The following is a 14,873-nucleotide window of genomic DNA, read 5'->3' as shown; positions in this document are numbered from 1 at the left end:
TAGATCTCTTTTTGGTGGCCAGAGGGACGCCATTATGTCAATTTATACCTTAAATAAGGTACATAGTATTGGGTTGACCTAAGGTGCCAGTGCTGGGGTTGCCTCTTAGCCTCCCTTTTTTTGCCTTTGGGTGATTTTATCACCCTACACAGGTTTAAGGGAGTAGGTTGGTGGTAGCTATTCTTTAGTTTTGGCTTCACCAGGCGTGCACACCATCTTACTGCATTGGTAGCCATTTTAGCTTTTTGGTGTTGCCATTGGAGTACCAGTGTTTTTTTTAATATTTTTTGTATTCTGCACTTGCCCATTTTGCGTTTCAGGGCTATTCTTTGTCTAGGTGACAATGAGGTTGGATCAAAATTGCAGTTTGACCAGCTGGGCTCTTGCAGACAGTGGCAGTATTAGCTAGTTTAGGTCCCTGGACTATCCCTCTCGCCTCCTGTGGAGGAGGCTAAGGCTGAGTGGCAGTCCTGCTAACATAACCAGTATGGTTGGTCATCTGAACCTCAGCCTCTTAGTGATTGGCTGACCAACCGTGGGCCAGACCCTTTGTACAGGAGTATTTCAGTTCTGCCCTGCCCTGCATCTCTCTTCGTTACCTGATCTGCAACAAAAAGGAAGCAGGTCTGCTTAAGGAGATTGTTGCTGTGATTCCTGGCAATTTCCGCATTTCTGACCCTCACCTGGCCACACTGGCTCAGGTACAGTTGTTTAGGTTTTTTGCCTCTGGAGGTTTAGTTCATGCCCTGTGAAGTCTCCCCACATCTGCTGCCACAAGATCTCCACAACAGAACTGTTTTGTCGGTTTTGCTGCAGCCACCCGCTATTTAACGCCAGAATCTTCGGATTGGTTGTGGGTCGCTGAAGAGATCCCAGAGGTGGTTGAAGTCTCAAATAACAACCACATCTTCAGTTTGGGACTTCTGATGGTGCTACCAGCCGTTGTCTCCATCCTGAGTCCATTTCCGACCATGGTGTTTCTTTCCCCCGCTGCAGGGAGCCGTTTTTTCTGGTTCCCTCTTCTCCTTAGAGTTGACCTTGATGGATTTTTCACTCCTGACTTGAAGGTAGAGCTCCCGAAAGGAGCCTTTGTTTCTTTCCTGGGCTGCTACGGCCCAGGATTTAAGTCCTAGATAACTGAATACTGCAAACCTCACTTTTGGGAAAATTCCATCTACTCACTTTCTTGTTTCGCGCAGCTGGTTCAGTTTTCTCCTAAACTACTGACGTGAGTACCTACTTTTTCTTTTGATACAGGGGTGGGCGAGTATTGAAGATACCCGGATTTCCCTCTCATCCAGATTAGAGCTTTCTTGAACCCTTCTTTACCTCATTCCCCATAGTTTCATTGGTGGTCTTCCCGTTCTGCTGCTTATTCCTTTGTAGAGTCCATCTTCTGACCCCTGTAACAATGCACCGGGGGGTGGGGGGGTCTCCTGTGGCTTTACCAAGGGTTGGCATTGCAGAATCTACACCTGTGAGTTCAAACAAATGTACCACCACTAACATGCGTGACCCTACATTCCCCTATTCATTCTAGTGTAACTTTGAACTGACACTGGAACTTGCCTTAGCTGGAGTTCCCTAGTCAGGGGAGGGGTGTGGGGTGGTTCAATGAGCTCTGGGCGAGGTTTCCCCATTTCTGTACTTTCCTCTATTAACCATTTTTAATGTCATCCCTTTCAATTCTGCTCTGGCAAAGGCACTTGGCATACTGTAACTGTATCTAGTAAAAAGGTGTATATTTTTCCATTACATGTATCTGGAAGGTAACTGTTACTGAAATGTTGATTGATTATTTGTAGCTTTTGCTATGGTTTACTACAGCGTTATCCTCTTTGTGGCTTTAATGTATTATTCTAGGTGACTGGACATCCATACTGTTATAAGGCCTTAAGAGGAATATGTTTATGCTGAATTGTGTTTTAGACTTGAGGGATTTTAACCTATTTTTCCCATGGGTAAAATTGTTTCCTTTTTTAATCCTATACCCTGCCATGCACGTTAGGTGCTGGCCATCCGGTCCAGGGCCTTGACAAATGCTAGGGTTATGATGTGTCTTTAGGACACTGCACTTAGTTGCACAGACTACTGGTTACTTACCTGTTGGCTTGCAATTGTGGATTCCTGGTTCTCCCCACCTCCAGTTATTTTATGTTGGGTGTTCACCTCGGGTGGCAGACCCACATATAGATATTGGGGTGAGGAGATTTCTTTTTTACACATTAATGTTTTTATATTGTGCTGGTATCTTTTTAATACTGTATTAATTTCTAAAGTACTTATTTGAACTGATCGTTTTATATGTGTGACTTTATTAGTAAATCAGTGTGGTATATTTTCTAGCGATGTGTGTGTGGACTGAATGTACCTCAGTGATGACCTGCGTGGCCCTACCTGATAGTTAAGCCTTGTCGCACTCCCCACAATTCCCACGTTTGAGAGGTTTGGGTTCCCTTTCCTGTCTGGTGTTTTAGCCTTCCCACTGGGGTTAGTTGTTGTAGAATTCTCAAGAGTGGATGGTACAAAAATATCCTTAACAATGGGGAAAATTTGATTTATATTACAGTCATAGATACAGGGGTCTGCCCCCGTTGGCTCTTCATACAATGAACTGTATTAAAAAAAGGATACAAGCAGGGGGCAGAAGTAAATAAATCTATTCTGATCACATTTTTTACCTTTTTCTGTCTTCATTTTTAAAGTCTGTATATTTACTGTTTGCATTAATTCTAATTTTAAAAATTCTATTTTACCTCTGCTTTTACCACTTCATTTTAAGGCTGTTACTTTGACTAGAAGAATTGTGTCCCAAGAGTACATGAGGATGAAGCCAAATGTCTCTTTGCATCATTGTACTTCGATTATGTTGATTCAATCGCATGATTGATTGTGTGGTGGTATCATGCATGTGTATGAATTTATTTGCGAATCTGGATATAGGTTACATCAAGTTGTGGATGATATTAGTAATGAATTGAAACTAAAATGGGGGTATTTGAGAGAGTATGTCCTCAAAAAGTGATTCCAAGGACATCAAGTATTATTAAAGCAATAGAACCCTGCTCTGATAATGCCTGTGGGGTGATAGTTACAAGCCCAAGCTTTAACGTAACCCTGAGGGTATTACCATACTGGTAATACCCCCGCTCCTCTGGTTCTGTTGCTATTAGTCCCCTAGCACATCGTACCGGGGTACTAACAGCATTTTTTCTCGAGCTGAGAAAACAGCATTGAAACCCTTTCTGAACTCGAGAAAAAAAAGCCCAAAAAATTGCCACCATGGCGCCCATTAAATTAAATTAAAAAAATAAACAAACAAAATGGTCACCATGGAATGGGTAGAAGGGACTACATGTAGTCCCTGTTCACTTTCCATGGTGGCCAGGGGGTAAAGGAAAGAAACTCTACAGGACTAAGTGCTCTGAAAGGAGCCCTTCAGACAGGTCTTTCCCAGACAGGTAATGACCCACTGATGGCCATTCAGATCATTTGTAACAATCTGATTGTCCCTTGCCGGGTACTAATTAAGCAATAGCCCCCGAAGAGGGGGGCATTACCGGTCGGATAATGCCCCCGGGGCAATAGTTACAAGCCCGAGCGAAGCTTTAATGTAGCCCTGGGGGCATTACCCAACCGGTAATGCTCCCCCTTCTGTGGGTTTTATTGCTATTAGTACCCCAGCTTTTTTCTCGAGCAGTGAAACGGTGTGGAAACCGTATCGCAACTTGAGAAATAAAAATGGCTGCCATAGGTTGGGGAGAAGGTAGTACCTTCTCCCTTTCCATGGCAGCTGGAGAAGAAACAAAAGGAGAGTTAAGGAGAGTTCTCAAAATGTGCTAATTCCCCCAGCTCATTTGCAAAACTTTGGGGCTTTGAACTTTTTAATTCAGTTTTCTGTGTTTCTCTTGATTATGGAGTTTTAGATAACTCCATAGGCATCATCTTTTCGTGTGTTTTACACAGCACTTCCAGTGCAGTGACACAAGGATGTCTTTTAGACTTCCAAAAGGTTTAAATACCTTCTCTGGGATAAACTACTGTTTCCCAGAGAATGTAAGGTTAAATTGACTTTACCAGTCTTTTTAAATTCCTAGACCCAGCGCACACCATCTTCCTACAGAGTGATGGAGGGGTTACCTAGTATCACCTCTGTCTAGAAACTCACGTACGAGTCAAATGCTACCCTTTCCTATCGAAATGGCTGGTGGCAGTGGTTTTACAACGAACAACCATGATTTTTCCCGACTCGGAACAACGATGGCTAAAAGTCACGAGAGCCATGTTTTTCAAGATGGTGCCTTAAGCCCCTTTGTTTAAACAGGCCCTCGCATTCTTTTTTCGCCATTTATTTTTTGAAAGGTCTTTATAGAGTTTGTCTCTGCGTGCCAGACCAGGTTTGGTCTCTTTGTTCTTACTCCTTTTGCGGGATTCAGGACTGAATGTCTGGGGTGGGCAGGAAGTGAGGGAGGTGCCCGAAACTCCCTGTGCTCAGTCTCCTAGGAGACCCAAATGCACGGTGGCGTGATTGGCTGGCTGACTGTCGGGCAAGGACAGCCACCCTGCTGGGTGAATGACGGCTAGGCTAGAATGAAAGGGAGAAAACTGTTTTAAAGGCGAGTCTCTTGGACTGGAAAGGAGAGTCGACCACTGGAACGAAAGAACCTAAGACAATCTGGAAGAGGACGGCTGCTGCAACTGCCACACCGTTGGTTTGCCCGGTGAAGCCCTGCTGCAGGTCCGAATTGCCAAGTTCATCTCGACAGAGAAGCCCCTTCAAGGACGACTTCTTCCTTTGAGTTGGTGGGACCAATCAACTCATAAGCCACCTGGCTACCATTCTCGGAGCTGGTTAGGATTAACCAGGGGGAAGGTCACCAGTTTGTGTGCTTGACGACAGCTACTCGAACCAAACATCTTCCATTTTACCAGCTTGTTTGACCAGTTCCCGTGCAGTGCAGGAGTCCCCCGACGCCCTCCCTCTTTTCCCCACGACTGAGGCTCAGGAACAGCGAGATCTTCAGGAACTGCCAGGAACCAACGTCTTCAGCTGCATCTTTTCTTCACATTAAGATACTCTGCCAACCAGATTGAGAGAACTTATCTCTCAGGGTGAAAATTCATGAAACTTTCCCAACTTGCAGGCCTAATCAGCTTGTGACCCAACATATGATTCTTTTTCGTACAAACTACTTCTGAGAATTTTGGAAAGACTTTACTGTTTACTACAAGAACTGCTCTTTCCTATCCAAGACACTGGTTCATTGACTTTGGCCTAGGCCTATTGAACTGAATCGAGTCCTCTAGTGAACTGAAACTATTTTTTTTGTTTATTTTTTTTTTATTTGAATTGTAACAATTAGTTTACAAATAAACTTCAGTTACAATATAATCCAACTTTCACATAGTCTACATAAATGTACAAGACAATCACCACATATAATCCATGTAGATACCATACACAGCTATCCAAGTTTCTGATTAATTAAGACTGATCTTCGCTTAGAATACTTTCCACAAATTCACAAACCGCACATGTGAGCGACACGTTTGTTCCCAAAAGTATCCAATACCACTATTTGTCCATGTCCTCATCAACTGGAGCAAAGGAACCCAGATAACACGTTCGTTGTTGCGTAATTTTAGAACACTCAGTGATCAAATGTTTAATTGATTCTACTGAACTTTCACAGAACCTACAAAGATTGTTCTCAATGTTTAACACTCTTCGTCTCCATTGAATCTCCTTTGTTTTATATACGTTCAAACGCAGTCTCATGAATTGATTTCGATGTTTTCTCGATGGAAATTTTTGGAGATATCTGGGTAGACAGTCTAAACAGTTTGTTAAAGGGCCCAAATTGATTGCCGAAGATAGGCAGTTTCTTTGTTCTAAGTTCTGGATCCAATTCCACATCCTTAATTTCTTTTTTGCAATTTGGGGCGTTGCTATAAGTGTTACCCACTTTGTTTGCCGAATCAAGAATCTTTTTTAGACCTCTGGACTAATTTAGCATAATGCTGCAATGTTGTTGAACCATGTGTACGAAAATTTTGGACGCTGGCGCTTGATCCTTCAATGATATCTTCCGCAACATGGCTAGCGATTTCCAGACAACTATGTTGTGCATAGATTCGATTCCAAGTTCGTATCTTATGGCGATAATTGAAACGCCCTTTGGTAGCTTAAGAATACGTCTTCAGAAAATACCGTCGAGGGTGGGCCAAATATGGTAGTCCAGATTCCAACCAGACTCTGCTCCAAATGTAATTGAGGGGATCACCTTTTATATGTAAAAGGTTATTACTGGTTTTAGTGAAAATTTACCATATTCAGCGTGCAGTTTTGCCCCTTGCAGCGCGAAGGTCAACATGCGCTGTTTGAGTTTGCAGATCCAATCATGTTCTCTGATTGAAGTTTTATACATAATACCTAAATATCGAATGGTTGGTGTTTGTTGGATCTGTACAGCTTCAACATTCCATCTAAAGTTCTTCGTTAGTCTTTTAGAGGTGTTCCCAATCGTCACGAGCTTTGTTTTTTCTACATTTATTTGCAGCGAATTGTCACTCAAGTAGCTTTCCAATGCAGATAAGTCTCTGCAGCCCAATTGGTGTTTCATCTATTAGGACAATATCATCTGCATATATTGTCCAACTAATATTACTATCGATCTTTTGGGGAAAGCATCGAATCTGAGAAAAAGCTTCAGATATGAATAGTTTAAATAACAGGGGAGCTAAGGGGCAGCCCTGCTTGACCCCTTTGTATATATTTTCTCAGTAAGCTCACCCGCTTCATTAATTCGCACCCTGATTGAAGTCTCTTCATATAGAGCCATTATGGGCTGCAGTAATTCAGGCGGACATGACCAAGTTGACAATTTTTTCCACAATTTTGCTCTGTTTAGGGAATCAAATGCTTGTTTCATGTCGATGAAAGCAATGAAAAGATTTCTTCCTTGCTGTAAGGCTTTTAATTTCAGCAGGTTTAATATCGTCAGGTTCACTTCTGTTCCCACTCCTTTGGTGAAGCCTTTGGCGTTTATCGAAGTGACCTGAGTTAGTCGCCCACTTGGACAGCTTCTGCTGTAAAAAGGACGCAAAGATCTTACCCAAGATGTCTAGAAGGGCAATTGGTCGATAATTGGCTGGATCATCACGACTGCCCTTTTTAAAGATAGGCACTATAATGGCCGAGTTCCAAGATTTAGGGACCCTCTTTATGGTAGCTATCACTTGAAATAGATGGTATATAAAGTTTGTCCAATGCTCGTTATTTGCTTTTAATGTCACATTGGAAAGGCCATCAGATCCGGCCGCTCGAGAGTTTTTTAGTCGTCTGATTGCTGTTGAAATGTCTTCTCTTGATTCGACAACGTTCCAAAACTGGCTGGTTTCCGGCGTATCCTCTTTCAGCAGGTTTGCAGTGCTTCCTAAAACTTTGGCAAAATGTTGTTCCCAACTGGACTTAGATATGCCATGATGCATCTTTGCCTGCTGGAATATTGTTTTATTATTTATAATATTCCAAATGTCCTTTGTCCGATGACAGATCATCAGCTTCAGGATTCGTTCTCCTCGTTCTTGGTCTCTCATCGTTTCAAAGCATTTCAGCCAGTTTCGATATTTCGCCTTGAGCTGTTTCATTTGCGTCCATTTATTTGGATCCGTCTCTTTTTTAGTATTCGTAGATCTCGTTGCAGTTGTTTTTTTTAAAGAGACACTGATGGACTAAACTCATATTTGTTTATGTAAGAACAGCTGTTTGGGTGCCTGTATTTGATTTGATATTCTGCCAACCGAGCAGTGTAGTTTATTTTGACACATGCTGCTATCTCTTCTGAGACTATCATTTCATTTAAAGTCCTCAGTTGTTCGGTATTTATTTTTAGTCTAGTTCCTCTTTGATTCACCTCCAATGTTTGGTCAAAGAGCTCAACATTTCTTTGTGGATGTGTCTTTAGAGTCAATTCCAGTGGAATGCGGTCGCTACTTGATGATTTCAGAACTTTCAACTGTATGGCCTTATTTAGCAAGGTGTTTGATGCCCAGAAATAATCAATGATTCTTTCCGAACCGTCCCGCTTCCATGTAATTTTCGGCGGACAGTCTCCTTTTGTTTGCCCATTGAGCATGTAACAGTTCTTGCAGTCATGGCTGACTAAAATTGATATCCTCTACTGGTTGAATAGTCAAGGTTTGTGTATTTTTTTATTTTCAAATTATCATCGAACCACGAAAAATTCGAATCCCCGCAAACAATCACCTGTAGATCAGCCAACAATTCCATGTTAACATCAATCAATCAATTCTGTTATAGATTGAATAAACTTGGATGAAGAAATCATGGCTGTATTCCAATAGATGTTGAAAAGTAGTAGGTGTTTGAATGTCGAGCTAGAGCTTCTGCTGTTTAAAAGAAGTGTTCCTTGGACGAACAAATTGGGAGAAAACGATTTAATAATCTCCCATCCCGAGGACTTGTTTATCATCGTCGGGAGACCAGAGAATGGTCGGCCGAACTGGTTTTTCCCGGCCGGATTTAACATGATGGTATATCCATCTCTTGTTGGGATCTCCCGAAGCCACGTTTTCTGAAGACACACTGCAAACTATTTGCACTGCCTAAGAAAATATTTGTGTTCTATTTTAATAACTTCTGCCTTTTTACTCCCATTTAAAGTAACTGAAGTAACTGAAATGCCATTTTGCTCCGATTTCAGGGGAGGCTAATTTACTCAAACGTATTGTTTGGTATTGAAGTGTATTTGTGTATGATATTAAGTTGCCATCTTCTAGTGAATGTTTTCTACGTGACTGTGTAATAATAAATAAGTGTTTTACCAAGAAACCTTGAGTGGAAGTGTCTACTTGAACCACTCTGATTGTAAGACCTCTGTGTAGCATCCTTTTACTGCTCACATTCCCTCTTGAAATAAGCCTGGTTGCTCAGCTCGCTACCAAAAACTGTGTAGTACAGACTTTATACCAAAGGTTGGTTTTGCTTACACCTGTAGTCCTAATTGTATGTGGTGGTCCCAGAGGGTACTGCATGCAATTCTGCCTAACACACCGCCAAACGAGACGCTCCAAAAGGAGCGCGGCTGCAAATTCTTTGTGAGTCTGGTAAAGACCCAACGAGAGCCAATCATATCGTTTGTATCAATCTGATTGTCCCTTAGCTGGTACTAATTAAACGTTATGAACCTTGTTCCAATGGCTGTATTGTGTGTTAGGGCATTTAATGGTCGGTATGAGCAACGGTCCTAGTCTACACATCTATTGGTGCCCTTTACACACTATTAATAGCCCTGGCACTCAGGTGGCAGATTTGGCATTTGATTTGCATAAAATCCAGCAGTTGCATTGTTTGTGTTTTTACTTTTCCGCCCCTGAGCCGTGTTGGTATATTCTTGATTATTGATTATTGTATGTTGATGTTGTTGCTGGTGTTCACCCTTTCTCCCTAATGGTTATACTTGTGGCACCACAAAGTGACTGCTTTTCACTTTTGGCACCTTGCAAATCATTCAGAACTAAATAAGATGCAAGGTGGTATCCCAGAATGGGAAAAAGGTACAATTAACAATCTGTGTGCTGTATTGGTACATATAGCACACACTAGACATGCTAAGGGTTATAATATTGAATATCATGGATGGCACCTCTCAGCTTGAAATGCTATGAACAAATGAACTAGTTGTATAAATGTCTGTGTTTTTGAAAAGTGCATCTGAATTTGACCTGTCTCTTCCAATCAGCCTCATTCTGATCATGGCTTTAAGGAGAACATGAAGTTGGAAGCAGTGAATCCGAGTGACCGAGAGGAGGTGTGCATTGCTACAGTCAGAAGAATTAAAGGTTCCTACATATGGCTGCAGCTGGAGGGTAAGTGACTGGTGCTGTGAATGTGCTGTTAGATCCTTGCTAAGCTACAAAGTTTTTAACTTGTGGTTTCTGCTAGCATTTGGCAAATCTATTCAGCAACATTTTGAAAGTACTAAATCTTTAGGCCATGCCTTGACATGTGGTGATTCCCCCAACATTGGTTCCCCAGAGCTGTTAGAGTAAAAGTGTTTAGAGTATCTGTGTTTGTATTTATTGAAATGTATAGAGCAAGTTTGCCAAAGTGCTTTACAGAATTATTAAATCAGTACAAAAATAATGATAAAATTAAGAAAGAATGCATGCTACGGTAAGGTGGAAATGGAAGTGCCAGAAAGCCAAAAACAGGTTGTCCTTCAGGCAAGTACAAAAGATATGGTAAGAAGAAGAAGAGCAGAGAGTAAGAAGAGAAGAGTTCTAGTGTTTAGGAGCAATCAGTGTAAATGAGCCGAAACTGAAGGCAGTGCATGGAGGTTTGGGGACTGAAATGAAGACATTGGGAATGTGTAGAGCATGAGAAAGGGACTAGAAAGAGAATGAGAGAAGATCATTAGGCGGTTCCAGATTGTGAAGACTTTGAAAAGATTGTAGCACAAGTGAAAGAGGAGAGACGTGAGTCAAAAGGTAGAGTAGAGGCTTAGCAAAGAGAAGAGGAACAGTGGAGCGAGGAGGTAGAAGCAAGAGTAGGTGGATGGCAAAGTTGTAGGTGGATTGAAGGAGAGTGAGAGGAGAAGCAGGAGTGCAGAACAGTAGTCCATTCAAAAAAAGTTAGTGAGGTAATGAGTTTGCTAGCATGAAAGGAAAGACCGGGACAGTGCCAACATAAATGGAACCCAAGACTGTTCCCCTAAAGCAAGGCCATGGCTCAGTTTGGGGAGAACCAAAGACAAATGGAGATTTTCTTTTTTTAATTTTTTTAAACTTTTGTTTATTTAGCTTGGCAGTACAAGGAACAGTCGAGCAACATTCAAGGCAAGTATAGATCAAAAGCAGTGCAGGCATTACAGGTACAATTTACAACTTGATTATGGACAAGGGGGATACATACAGAGTGGGTGTGGGGCTGGAGAGACAGTAATTTAGGAGGTGGAACGGGGGAGGGGACTGCAAATTAGTGTCTGAAACCGCATCCGTGGAGGTCATACAGGACCGAAACTTTGACCAAATTTCTCTGGGCCTAGAGTGAGTTGGCTGTTGCACAGCCCAGGATTCTTCAGTATCTGAGGCCCATGTGGCCGCCCTTAGCCACTGCGCGTGGGTGGCTGGTGTAGGCCGGAGCCAGCAGAGTAAAATGGAGCGTACTGCGAGTAGCATGCAGAGGCCAGCCAGTTTTTTGGAGTCCCGGCGAAGCTCAGGAAAGTCATGGAAGAGACACCTCATTGGAGATGGAGTGTTGGGGTGTTCAAGAATAGTAGAAATGGTGGAGCATACTGCACTCCAAAACTGGGCGAGACTGGGGCAAGACCAGATCATGTGGATATAGACAGCGTTATCACAGCCACACCTGGGACATCTTGGGGAGTGGTCATTCGACATATGATGTAGTCTGTTCGGGGTATAGTGATATCTGTGGAGCACTTTAAACTGAATCATCTTGAAGCGGGACTTGAAGGATACCCCATGAATGCGTGAACATATAAGGGCCCAACGTTCATCGGTCACCTCCACCCCAAGCTCGTCCTCCCATGTGTGTCTCAATTTAGCGAATACCGGGTCAGATCTGGCTCGGACCAGGGGGTGTAGAGTCTGGATACCTTACCCCTCGAGGTAGTGGGAGCAGCTAGCTCCGCAACTACAGGATCATCTGGTGGTATTGCTGGGAAAGTGGGGTATTTGCATTTAAGGATTTTTCAGAGAGTGCTGGAGCCATGCGGATGGTTTCCGTCTCAGGGACGATGGGAGGTCTGGCCATTCTACAAAGTTGCCCTGTTCAAAGATATCCCGGTCCAGTTCATATCCTGCCTCAGCACATCGGTGCATGAGTGGTGGTAAATACAGGACCTCCAGGAGGAAGTTCCAAAGTGGTAGGTTACCATGAAAGGGGTGGGTAGTGCCTAGTAGTTTCCAGGTCTTAGATAGGGCCAGGAACGTGCAAACTACCGGGTCAAGTGAGTCTAGGATTGTTGGCATGGGTGTGATGGGGGTATATGTGCAGTCCGTAAGCGGGAAGAGGGTAGATTTGGAGCAGTTCACTTTGAGTCCGGAGATGCGCCCGAAATGGACATCTTCCAATATCGGAGCTAAATTGGTGGCGGGGGAGCGAATGAAGAGGAGGGCATCATCATCATATAGGGACACTATATCCGACTGGCCAGCAGTACGCATGCCTCTGTGCATGGGATTGGCGCAACATGTCCGCAAATGGTTCCATCGCTATAGCGAAAACTAGGGGAGAGAAGGGTCAGCCCTGTCTCGACCCTATAGAGATTCGGAAAAGGGGAGAGCATCTGTTCTCAGTGCGGACCCTGGAAACTGGATCGGAGTATAGCAGCCTGACCCAGGAGAGGAAACAGGGGCTGAATTTGCATTTTTCAAGGACCCGCCAGAGGTACTTCCATGATACAGAGTCAAATGCTTTTTGCATATCGAGTGTAGCAGCTACTGCGTGAACATTTTGGCTGATCCTACTTATTATGTTGAAGAGCCGCCTCAAGTTCAGGGAGGTGGATCGTCCCGGAATAAAGCCTGCTTGGTCTCTGTGAATAATGTGCGGCATGTAGGGGGCCAGATGTAGGGCTAATAATTTGGCGTAGATTTTGACGTTGCAGTTGATGAGCGAGAGTGGACGGTACGAGCCGCATTGGGTGGGGGGCTTGCCGGGCTTAAGTAAGACAGTTATTGTGGCTTCACGGAGAGAGGGGGGAAATTTGCCTCTGCCTCCACTGATTCCTCCCTATTCCCAGGTGAGGGAATAGGAGCGATTTGAAATGTTTGTAGAATTCAATTGGGATGCCATCTGAGCCTGGGGATTTGCCTGATGACAGTGAGTCTATGGAATCTGAAAATTCCTCGTGGGTGAATGGCCTCTCGAGAGCACTGATGGTTTTGGGGGAGAGGATCGAGAGGGGAAGGCTGTCTAGGTAGGAGTCAATGTCCGCTGTTGGGACACTGTCTTCGTCAGCATACAGAGATTCATAGAAGGCTAGAAATTCGGAGTTGAAGTCTTGCGGCGACGTGGCCAGGGAGCCATCGGGTCTTTCCACTCCAGGGATGTGTGGGGAGCTGAACTCGCGGTGGAGAAGCCTGGCTAGAAAGCGACCCGGACGTTCGCCCTCACCGTATTTCCTAGCGAGGCCGGGGTTGTCTAAGAACTTCAGTTCACGGTCCACGAGAGAGCGAAATGTGTCGAGTTCCGTGCCTATGGATGCTAGAATTGCAGGGGTTTGATGTAGTGAACATTGAGATTCCAGGGTGGAAAGTGTGGCCTCGCTCGCAGTGATTTCCCTTCGAATTGCTCTCAGGATACCATTTTCCTTGGATAGGGCAATACCCCTAATATAAGCTTTGAATGATTCCCAGAGGGTGGCCCGCGACAACACTGAGTCGGTGTTAATTTCAAAGAACTCTTCAATGGCCGTCTCCAACTCGGAGCCAAAGACGGCGTCAAGGAGAGAGTGAGGTTTCATTCTCCATTGTCTAGTACAGTCGCGGTCTGGGCCCCAGCAAAGGGTGATAGTCACTGGTGAATGGTCCGAGAGGGTTCTGGGGAGGATCGCCAAACGAGCCACGTTCCTTATCAATATATCAGACACCAACCATCTATCGATTCGGGAGTATGTATCGTGTACCGAGGAGTAGAAGGAGCGGGAGTCCGGCTAAAGAAGCCTACATGCATCTACGAGTGCGAGTCGGGGAAGAGATGTCAATGTAGTGTAGGCTGCTTTGGAGTGTTGACGGGGTCTGGAACCGGATCTATCCAGGTCCACGTCGAATATCGTATTAAAGTTGCCTCCCCAAAGGATTGGTATTAAAGGGAAGCTGTCTAGAAGGGACATAAGGTGCGAGTAAAACTCTGGGTCATCAATGTTGGGGCCGTAGATATTTAATAGAACCACCTCCATATTTTGTAGGGTGCCATGGAGTAACACATATCTGCCCTGGGGATCAATCTGTGAAGACTTGCAATTAAACTTAAGGCTACTGTGAATTAGGGTCATAACTCCACGGCTTTGGGTAGAGTAGTTAGTAAAGTACCTTTGGGGACCCTACATTTTGCCAAACTTTTCAGTGTTCAGTACAGGCGTGCGTTTCTTGTAAAAAGAGGATGGATATTGTTTCAAGTTTAAGTGAGAGAGGTAACAAAAAAATACATCATTTATTTATCATTTCTGCCTGTTGGTCTCTATCAAGACATGGACGCACTTGCGGGTTGCAGCCAGTCGCCTGTACACCTGAGAGAAAGCACTTGACACATAGGGATATTGCCAGAAATTAAACCATCCCAGGAACAATATGGAGCCTTGAGTATATTTCGCCTCAAGACTAGGCTTTTGGCAATTTCATGTGCAAACAGCTGATGCAGAATGCATCAGTTTAAAATGGGACCTAATTTCTAAGAGAGGTCCGAATCTGTCAAATTCAGAGGAATTGGCCATAAGGCAAATTGTCTCTTAGTGCCTTGGCATGTTAACTAGAATATAACAGCAGGGTGTTATGGTCTGTGGTGTTCCTATATACATTGTCACACCTCTGGAGTATCGCACATCTCCTTCCTAGCCACGGAAGCCAAATGCAGTTGACCCCTCCCATCTTGGTTGCCACAGGCCCCTGATGTTTGTTTGCATATACAGGTACCTCGAAGCAGCCAAAGGTGGGGATAGATGGTTAGCGAGAGGTTGTGGATAGGTAGGGGGTTTTTGGGTCACCGGAAAGAGGTTTAGGGTACTTGAATTGGATAGGAAAAGGGAACATATGGAAAGAAACAACATGTTAACACACACTTGTCTTAAACCTGCGTAACACCTCATATCACCTCCTGACCCTAG

General features: G+C 43.9%; 1 protein-coding gene across 3 annotated transcripts in view; it reads left to right on the top strand.

Annotated features, from left to right (window-relative positions):
• The window catches only part of SFMBT1 (Scm like with four mbt domains 1), a 1,637,826-nt gene that overhangs the window by 905,030 nt on the left and 717,923 nt on the right, over positions 1-14,873 (top strand). For all 3 annotated transcript variants that reach the window (XM_069643544.1, XM_069643545.1, XM_069643546.1), the window contains exon 11: positions 9,765-9,891. In XM_069643544.1, the coding sequence (XP_069499645.1) occupies positions 9,765-9,891 (127 nt within the window). The remainder of the gene's footprint in view (positions 1-9,764; positions 9,892-14,873) is intronic.

The sequence above is a fragment of the Ambystoma mexicanum genome, chromosome 2p (genome assembly GCF_040938575.1).
Source record: "Ambystoma mexicanum isolate Mex_15411 chromosome 2p, UKY_AmexF1_1, whole genome shotgun sequence".
Classification (NCBI taxonomy): Eukaryota; Metazoa; Chordata; class Amphibia; order Caudata; family Ambystomatidae; genus Ambystoma; species Ambystoma mexicanum.
The sequence above is the reverse complement of the archived record's forward strand: the minus strand, read 5'-3'. Positions and strand labels throughout refer to the sequence as shown.